At 36.7% G+C, this 10,382-nt stretch overlaps 1 protein-coding gene across 4 annotated transcripts in view; it reads left to right on the forward strand.

Annotated features, from left to right (window-relative positions):
• LOC117405945 (E3 SUMO-protein ligase RanBP2-like) overlaps nucleotides 1-9,789 on the forward strand; it is a 36,441-nt gene extending 26,652 nt beyond the window's left edge. For 3 of the 4 annotated variants that reach the window (XM_059030017.1, XM_059030019.1, XM_034009495.3), the window contains 7 exons: nucleotides 348-571; nucleotides 901-1,093; nucleotides 3,088-3,183; nucleotides 3,434-3,585; nucleotides 5,436-5,709; nucleotides 5,993-6,327; nucleotides 9,244-9,789. In XM_059030017.1, the coding sequence (XP_058886000.1) occupies nucleotides 348-571; nucleotides 901-1,093; nucleotides 3,088-3,183; nucleotides 3,434-3,585; nucleotides 5,436-5,709; nucleotides 5,993-6,327; nucleotides 9,244-9,549 (1,580 nt within the window). In that variant the 3' untranslated portion in view covers nucleotides 9,550-9,789. The remainder of the gene's footprint in view (nucleotides 1-347; nucleotides 572-900; nucleotides 1,094-3,087; nucleotides 3,184-3,433; nucleotides 3,586-5,435; nucleotides 5,710-5,992; nucleotides 6,328-9,243) is intronic. The other variant, XM_059030018.1, reaches the window with a different exon arrangement.
• Nucleotides 9,790-10,382: the final 593 nt, after the last annotated feature.

The raw sequence follows: 10,382 nt of genomic DNA on the forward strand, positions 1-10,382 counted from the left end.
GCCACCCCTGTAATGGATCATCCCAATGTTAGCAATTTCATAATAATAAAATATAACTTGTGTGCTCAGTAATATGTATGTAAACATGTCATCTTTCAGAATCGTCCAAATACCCTTTCATCAAGGATAAATGTAGTTACACCCAATTAGCTTTTTTTTTGTTTTCTTGGGGAATCAATCACACAAACTGTGAGGTTAAATGCATGAAACAAGTTATTTTGCTACAAAAAAAAAATTGTAACACCTACTCCTGGATATGTATTCAGGACCAAAAGGACTAAGATATTTTATGCAAACATTTACTCTGCTGAAAATGGTAAGATTAATGTAGCTTCATATTGTGACAGAGATTCCTGCTACAGCGATGGAATCTAAGTCGACACCACAGGAGGACAGGCAGTCTGAATGCATTATAGTTTGGGAAAAGAAGCCAACGTATGAAGAGAAGGCAAAAGCTGAAAGCTTAAAGCTCCCACCCACCTTCTTCTGTGGGGTCAGCAGTGACACTGAGGGGGACAAAGAAGAGGTAGAAGACTTTAAAGCGGAAATCAGAAAAGTGAAAGAAGCACAGGTGAGATCTTTTTTATATTTAAAAAAAAAAAAAAAAAAGGTAAGGTTCACTTCCCAAGTGTATGTTTTATTTTTTTTATTGTTAGTTAACGTCTGTGTGTGTGTGCTATTTTCAGCTGAACATTGAACTTTCTGTTGCCTTTTGGTTTATTATATACAGTATGACATTTGTGCCAGTTCAGAATGTAAAATGTGAACATGTTCATCTTCAGCATCTTTTATACAACATTGTCATACATTCTTCTCTTGAGCATTTATGTGCTCTCCTGCAAATAATTTCATATAAGCGGCTACAATGTTCTCAGTAATTTATGAATAATACTGTTTCAGGAAACCGAAGAACAGGGTGTCAGCACCTCGGCTGATGCAAAACTCCCAGCTGAACCAGCACAACCTTCTCAGACTGAACCAGACTCAACGTCTGAGGTGATACAAACAGTACCTCCATCCTCAAGCACTGATGACAACAAGCCCATTGACTTATCTACCAAGAAAGAAAATGAGCCAGATTCTACAAGCCAAGGTACAATGTTTAACCATGTAGGAAATTGATATGCCCAGAAACTGGTTAATCTGGAGTCACACACAGCAACATGTACTGAACATCAAAAGAAACTTATCACTTATATTTGAGCATCAAAAGAAACTTATCGCTTATATTTGGATAAAATTCACTAGATGTGAAGGCTGTGAGGAGGCTGTGTGGTCCAGTGGTTGAAGAAAAGGGCTTGTAACCAGGAGGTCCCCGGTTCAAATCCCACCTCAGCCACTGACTCTGTGTGACCCTGAGCAAGTCACTTAACCTCCTTGTGCTCCGTCTTTGGGGTGAGACGTAATTGTAAGTGACTCTGCATCTGATGCATAGTTCACACACCCTAGTCTCTGTAAGTCACCTTGGATAAAGGTGTCTGCTAAATAAACTAATAATAATAATAATAATAATAATAATAATAATAATAATAATAATAATAATAATAATAAAAAAAAAAAATTACAAACTCTGTTTTAGAGCAGGTGCAGTGACTTTTTATTCTGTTAATTTAACAATTGACATCACGAAGATGTTGCAAAATGATCTGTCGATCTTGGGCAGGTGTTGTGACTCTTGGTCTCCCAGTTAGTGGCCTGTCATTGACAGTGTGTGTCTGTGTGGTTATACCATCTCGCCAGGTTTGAAATTGCTGGCTGTGAGCACACAAGACGACGAGCCACAGTACGCTGCCCTAGTCCAGCCTCCAACATGCCGATTACACGAAGGCGCTGCTCAAATGACAGACATGGCATATTTTTTTTTTTCTGTTTTTCTTGTCTTTTTATTCAAGCTTGCAATTCGACAGCTGAAATCCTTCCATATCCAGTGTCCAATCAACTGTCTCCCTAATTAGGTGATTACGTGTATATGCTTCAGTCATAGTCACTGAAGCGTGTCATGGTCATCAAGGATGAATAATTGAGTGATTTTAAAAAGAAACCAAAAACATTTCATCAATGTCCATCATTTATATACCTTTGTTTTTTTTTAAAAATAAATGTGTTTTAATAGTGATACTTTTTTTTTTGATGCTCGGTATATATCATTAAAAACTAGGATACTACAAGAAAAAAATAAAGATGAAACTATACAAACTTTGGTTATGCTTAAACTTTGACTCATCATTGCGACATGTGTGTAAAATTTAGGCTCGCTTTCACTTACAGACCGAAGGCTTTATTATCATTGGTACTGATTTGTGTTTAAGTTTCTTAATGATTGGTGCCTTGTTATTTAACTGCTGGTTAATGGGTATGATACCAACTATAATCTGCGTTCCTGTGATTCGGTCAACCTGGTCTTTCCAAGGTTTGGCACATGTTTGGGTAAAATGTCCTTTGCCAATCGGCTCCCAAAAACTTAAACATTTTTTTTTTTTAACCATGATATAAGGAGTACATTTATTAGTCTCTCTTAAATGTTTTAAAAATGATCTCTGTAAATTGTTTAGGGCCTCTTGTAAATGTGTTGATCCTGATTTAAGGATCTGCACATGTTTGGGTGAAATGCCTTGCTTATGACTCCTAAAATGATTGTGTACCATACATGATATTGTGTTTTATTGTATATGTTTGTTAACCGAACCCCTTGTAAATGAGATCTAGGTCTCAATGGGTTTTTTCCTGTATTTTACTTTTGCTTGATTAATGCGAGACCCACAGGCACAAGCAATTTAGAGTATGGATTGGAGATGAAAACTGTGGGTCTGACCCCCACGTTAGAATTTGAGAAGCATACTGCAGCTTGTCTCAAACTGTTTGAGCGGAGTTCAATGCAGGTTCCACTTTCAGATCGTGACACATTCCATTTTACTTCATTTTTACAAACCATTCCCCATAGATTACACCCCAAGGGATGCTTTGTTTTATTCACAAACTCCCATGTTGTAGTTTTTTAAATCTATTACAAACTAGTAGAAATATTGAATACTGCTTTTATACCAGCACCTGATGTGTGTTCTACAATGATTGTGTTATTTCTATTAGCAGGAGGTGCTATCTCATTTAGATTTGCTGCAACCTCGGAATTCTCGTTTTCAGACTTGGCAAAGAACTCTGGAGATTTTGCTTTTGGCAAACAAGGCAAGTACAACTTTCTTAACCCTTCATTGGCTCTACACAAGGAGAGGAATTTAGACGTCATAGTAAAGCATTAAACTGACACAGGCCATGTGTAAGTAATTAAACATGGTTATGTTAACTACTTATGTTGTATTTGAAATTGTGCTTTTAAATATGTTTAAAAAAACCCTAATGATCTGTGACTCCATCAATAATCTGATTTAATTCAAAGCCAAATACCAAGTTTGTGGTGTTTTTCATTTGGTTCCAGATGCTAGCTTTTCCTGGGCAAATGCAGGCGCCACTGTGTTTGGAGGCTCGGCAGTCATCAGGACCGGGGAGGGAGATGAAAGTTGCGATGACAAGGACGCTGCTAATAATGATGACGACATTAACTTTGAACCCATTGTTTCTTTACCAGAGGTAAACTAGGTTGTTCAACCCAGTCAACATAATGATGATGATGATATTTAAAAGTAATTAAAAATACACACCTTGATATGGTAGCAGAAGATCAGTGCCACAATGATGAATATGGAAATAAAATATTAGATAGAGAAAGATGGTAATTGCTTTTTTAGGTGCTTGAGTAGAGTTCTGTATGAAACACAAGACCATCATAGATTAGTAAGGGGGAATGTTACTGAACACATGACTAGAAATTAAAATAAATACAAATGTTACCTTGATGAGGATTATAAAGAACACATTTAGAGAATGCAATTAAGCAGTGGTAGCATAGAGATCTGGGCTACAGAGACAGAAGTTGCTGCTGTAGCTATTACAAATAGATGTTTACTTAAATGTTGTAGGCCATGAATGCTTTAAATATGAAGGAACAGAAACTTCAGTTCCATGTAGTTCCACATAAATAAGGATAAGTTAATAACAGAATTAAAAGAATGGGAAAGACAAAAGAGGCTAGTGTAATACTTTTATAATGAAACACACACAGACTCGGAATAAGTACATGAACATGGAATAAAAGAAAGCATCACTGGACTCCTCCAGAGGGAAGAAACAAATGGTTAGACATGTATATTGAGGTAGTTAGCAATGAAACAGGCCTTATAAGTAAAGGTAAATTAAATTTAACTATGAATGAAGAAGCGCTAAAGGATGATAGCATCATTGTAAGACTATCAGATAAAGGTTCTCGGGTGGTAGTAATGAATAAAGATTCTATAAAAGCAGTAGGGACTGAATTAATATAAATACATATGAAGAAGTAAAAACTAATAACAGCATAATAAAAGAAGTGAGAAATTTGGCAGATTATGTAAAAAATGGGTTTGTATCGAAATAATTAAATGACATGCTTTCGCAAAATCCAAGAACAGTTTTGGTTAGAGGTAACCCAAAAATGCACAAAGAAAAACGCCCAATGCGAATGATTGTTGGCACAATTGATAACCCAACATATGTTGTTGCGGAAATTAGCTGAAAGGCAGCTGCAGCCACATGTTGAAAGCTTGCCTAGCTATGTTAAAGATGCATTACATTTTCGGAAAATGATTAATAATATAAATGTTAAAGTTACACACAATACCATTTTATTTTGCATGGCTGTAAAATCCCTGTACCCTGGTGTTCCCAGGCATGAGACTTTAGAATCATGTAAAGAGGCACTGGAAAATAGAGTAGATAAGAACATGATACCTACGGAAGAAATATTAAATATGATCAGGATCGTTTTAGAAAATAGTTATTTTACATTTGGAAATAGAAGTTACCAACAGAATGATGGCACGGCAATAGGCTCAAAATTAGGTATGCATTTTGCACATATATGGGCAAGTGGGAGGAAATGTTATTGAGTAAACTAGGAAAGAAACCATTAGAATACATAAGACATGGGGATGACATATTTGGAATATGGACACATGGAGAAGAATCTCTTTTACAGTTTCATAAATTAGCAAATGATATCCACCCTAACATTTTGGTGGATTTAAAGTGGACAAAATCTGAAATTGAGTTCTTAGTTTAACTTTGGCTAAACTTGATCAAGGAACTATTAAAACAGATCAGATCTTCACTCGAAACCTACTGATATGCATCAGTACCTACATATATCATCTGCACATCCTATCTATATTAAAAGAGCAATTCCTAAAGGACTGGGTATAAAGATAAACATAATCTGTTCTGATGAAAATGACTACAAAAAAGCAATTAAAAATAAATCTTAAACATAAATAAATTATTGAGAGAGAATTGAGAAGTTGAGAAACTCAGTAGAAATAAATGTGTGTTTTTTTTTTTTTTTAAAGGTGGAAGTAAAGTCTGGAGAAGAGGATGAAGAGATTTTATTTAAAGAACGAACAAAGCTTTATCGTTGGGACCGAGATGTCAGCCAGTGGAAAGAACGTGGTGTGGGTGACATCAAGATTCTCTACCATCCTCAGAAGAGGTACTACCGTGTCCTGATGAGAAGAGAACAGGTGTTTAAAGTGTGCGCAAACCACACAATCTCACAGGCCATGGAGCTGAAGCCCATGAATACATCTACCAATGCACTTGTCTGGACAGCAACAGATTATGCTGGTGAGCTGTGTTTTTATTTTATTTATTTATTTATTTATTTATTTATTTATTGAGGTAGGGGACATTTCAGTATTCCTAGAATATATTACAACACTAATTTCTACATTGCTGTTTTGTAAAGTTCTCTATTGCTTTTGTTGTCGCTGTATTTACCAGGCTTACTAACACAAGGATATAAAAAACAGAGATTAATGTATGTAGTATAAATCTTGTACTTTTAACATTCTTTCATATGGATCTTCAGTCATTCACTGGATTAAAAATTATAATTAATTTTATTCAGATGGAGATGGAAAGATAGAACAACTGGCTGCAAGATTCAAAACTCCAGAGTTGGCGGAAACCTTCAAAAAGAAATTTGAAGAATGCCAGCATCAGATGACTCAGCTAGATGCTGGACAGGTGTCCCGAGTTATGGAGCTCTCCATGGAAAGCAACCCAATTGTGTATTTTGATATTAGTCTTGATGATGAACCCATTGGACAAATTACAATGGAACTCTTCTCGCATATAGTCCCCAAAACAGCTGAAAACTTTAGGGCTCTGTGCACTGGAGAAAGAGGGTTTGGATTCAGAAACTCCATCTTCCACAGAATCATCCCCGATTTTGTTTGCCAGGTAAGATTGGTAGATTTTTTTTTTATATTTTATATATATATATATATATATATATATACAGTGCCTTGCAAAAGTATTCAGACCCCTGACCAATTCTCTCATATTACTGAATTACAAATGGTACATTGAAATTTCGTTCTGTTTGATATTTTATTTTAAAACACTGAACTCAAAATCAATTGTTGTAAGGTGACATTGGTTTTATGTTTGGGAAATATTTAAGAAAAATAAAAAACTGAAATCTTGCTTGCATAAGTATTCAACCCCCACACATTAATATTTGGTAGAGCCACCTTTCGCTGCAATAACAGTTTTAAGTCTTTTGGGGTAAGTATGTACCAGCTTTGCACACAGTGGCAGAGTGATTTTGGCCCATTCTTCTTGGCAGATTTGCTCCAGGTTGTTCAGGTTGGTTGGACGACACTTGTGGACCACAATTTTCAAATAGTGCCACAGATTCTCAATGGGATTGAGATCAGGACTTTGACTGGGCCACTGTAGGACATTCACCTTTTTGTTCTTGAGCCACTCCAATGTTGCTTTGGCCTTGTGCTTGGGATCATTGTCCTGCTGAAAGGTGAATTTCCTTCCAAGCTTCAGTTTTTTAGCAGACTGAAGCAGGTTCTCTTGCAGTATTTCCCTGTATTTTGCTCCATCCATTCTTCCTTCAATTTTAACAAGATGCCCAGTCCCTGCTGATGAGAAGCATCCCCACAGCATGATGCTGCCACCACCATACTTCACTGTAGGGATGGTGTGTCTTGAGGCATGTGCAGTGTTAGTGTTGCAACAAAATATGGTATTTTGCATTTATTTTCTCTGGTATTTATTTTCACTAGTCCCGATGCTAATTGACTGACCAAAACAGCGCAGCTGGCAAGCAGGCGCTTGCCTTTCAAAAGGCTGATTGAAAAACAATAGACTGTCGGTCATTCACTCAGGCAGAGTAGAGACTAATCTAATTACAGCTAAACACATTGTGGACTGGTAAATAAAAATAATAAAGTAGAATACTGTTCTGTATAATGAAAATACAATTGTTTTTTGAGTGGCCGTCAGTGTGACTGCTCCCGGGGCTTTTAGGTATAATGTAATATCTCCTTTATTTCTGCACTCCCGTGTTTCATGCTTTGTGAGAATATATTTAATACATATGGACAGAAAGGTACATGAACGCACAGCCCCATATGTGTTACACGACTGGAGAAAATTACATTTTAAAACCAAAAATCGCCAAAATGACCACCGCGGGGCTTCTAGTGTTAAACTGAACACCTGCTATATGAGGAGGAGGTTAAATGTAAGCAAAACTTGCAGAGAAAATGTACAAAATGAAATTTTACTGGTTACATACGTATTCAGCCCCTTAAGTCAGTACTTGGTAGAAGCACCTTTTGCACCAATTACTGCTATGAGTCTTTTTGAATAGGTCTCTACTAGCTTTGCACAGTAGGATGGTGAAATCTTTGCCCATTCTTCACGGGGGAAAATTGCTCCAGTTCTGAGAAGTTTGTTGGGGATGGTCGATGGACTGCAATCTTCAAGTCTCGCCATAAATTTGATTGGATTCAAGTCAGGACTTTGACTGGGCCACTCAAGAACATTAATTATCTTGGCTGACGCAAATAGGTTTTCCTCAGGATTCGCCTGTACTTTGCACCATCCATTCTCCCCTCTATCCTGACAAGCTTCCCAGTCCCTGCTGAAGAGACTCATCCCCATAACATGATGCTACCACCACCATGCTTGACAGTTGGGATGGTGTTGACTGGGTGATGTGCAGTGTTGGGCTGGTGCCAGACGTAACGCGTTGAATTTAGACCGAGAGTTCAATTTTTGTCTCGTCTGACCACAAAACCTTTTTCCAGAAGTCTGCAGTATCATCTACATGCTTCTTCGCAAACTCTGTACGTGCTTTTAAGATGAGGCTTTTTGAGTAATGGTTTCTTTCTTGCCACCCATCCATACAGGCCAGCTTTGTGTAGGGACCGGCGTATTGTTGACTTGTGAACACTGGCTCCCATCTCAAACACAGAACTTTGCAGATCTCAAGGTCATTGTTGGCTTCAGACATCCCAAACCAGTTTCCTGCTTGCCCAGCTGCTCAGTTTGGGAGGGCGACCTGATCTGGGTAGTGTCTGGGTGGTATGATGCATCTTTCACTTCTTAATGATGGACTTCACTGTGCTGAGAGGAATATTCAGTGCCTTTTGAATTTTTTTTGTACCCTTCTCCTGCTCTGTGCCACTCTATCACTTTATCCCTGACTTGTTTCAAAAGCTCCTTGGTCTTCATGGTTGCTTTGTTGGATCAATTTGTGAGTTGCAGCTTGAAAGTCTTTATATATCTGAGGGAAATTATCTACAAGTTAAACCACTTTGAGTACACACAGGCTGAAACCATTTCACTAATTTTGTGACTTTATCAAACAAATAATTTGCACCTGAGCTGATTTTAGGGTTGCAGTAGCAAAGGGGTTGAATACTTATGCAACTGAGATCTGTCTTACTCATTTATATTGTATATTCATTTTTTAACTTTATCAACGTGGAGTAGTTTGTGTAGATTCTACATGTGAAGTCTAATTTGGAAAGCGTCGTGGAGTACACTCAGGTGCCAACAAATGTGTGTGTGTGTATGTGTGTGTGTATATATATATATATATATATATATATATATATATATATATATATATATATATATATATATATATATATATATATATAATATATATGCTGTTAGTAATGCTAGGTCTCCCAATTGTATTCACTTTCCTTGCTAATTATTCAGATTAGTAAGGTGAACTAATAGGAATGGCAAATCAACAGAAGTTGTAAGATCCTTGGCCCCTTGTTTGTTGGAAATCAAAAACCTTTGTGTGGTGTTTTTTATTTTTTTTTATTGTTTTCTTTCTAGGGTGGTGATATCACGAAACAGGATGGAACTGGAGGAAGGTCCATCTATGGAGACAAGTTTGAAGATGAGAACTTTGATGTGAGGCACACTGGTCCTGGCTTGTTGTCCATGGCAAACAGTGGCCGAGACACCAACAATTCTCAGTTTTACATCACCCTGAAGAAGGCGGAACACTTAGATTTTAAGCATGTGGCTTTTGGCTTTGTCAAGGACGGCATGGAGGTTGTGAAAAAGATGGGCACCCTTGGTGCAAAGAATGGCAAGCCAAGTAAAAAGATAGTCATTGTCAACTGTGGACAGATATAGGTTTTACATAAATATAATTAACTTCTGTTGTGTTAAGTAAATCACTTATTGGGATTCAGATGTATTTGTATGTATAAATGTACATGGGTGGCTGTCCTGTGTTTTTTTTTTTTTTTTTTTTTTTACATGTTTGACTGGGGTAAATTGGCATGTTTCCAAATAAAGATGAAAACACTGGCAATTTGTTGTAATGTTCAATTTCTCTCTTGGTTTTTCAGTAATACATTTTTTTAAAAAACAGCATCTGTAAGTGTTGTATTAACTTCTCAATATGACCACCATGATTGGTCTTTAAGGAAAAAAACAAATGTCTTGTTCCAGGAATTTTTAATCTAAGATGAAAACATTACAGTGTGTGTGCAATTTTAGCAGAGATTGTTTAAAGCTGTGATTCTGGTTCTAAGAGCTCATTTGTGTCTGTGCCATCTGGTGGCTGCTGCTGCTACTACAACTGCAGAAAGATATATTTGATTAATTGCTTCAAGCAGTTTGAAAAGTAATCATCTCAAATTGGAGTACACACATCTGCTTCAGATGTGGTTATGCTGCACTTGATTTAACCGACTTTGGTTTCATAATACAAATGGGAACAAAATGTAATACTTCCTTAGTTATTCCCAAACATTCCTATTTTTCAAAACCTTTTAATCTTTAAAGGGACTCATTTTAAAAAAAAAAAAAAAAAAAAAAAAAAACCAGAAATGTTGCCATGTTGTTATGGTGACCATATGGCTCCTTGTTCAGCTACAATTTTGTCATTTATTCCAGCCAAGCAAATTTCAATAAAAAAAAATTGCACATTGACCTTTTTTTATGATATTATACCGCCAATT

The sequence above is a fragment of the Acipenser ruthenus genome, chromosome 9 (genome assembly GCF_902713425.1).
Source record: "Acipenser ruthenus chromosome 9, fAciRut3.2 maternal haplotype, whole genome shotgun sequence".
Classification (NCBI taxonomy): Eukaryota; Metazoa; Chordata; class Actinopteri; order Acipenseriformes; family Acipenseridae; genus Acipenser; species Acipenser ruthenus.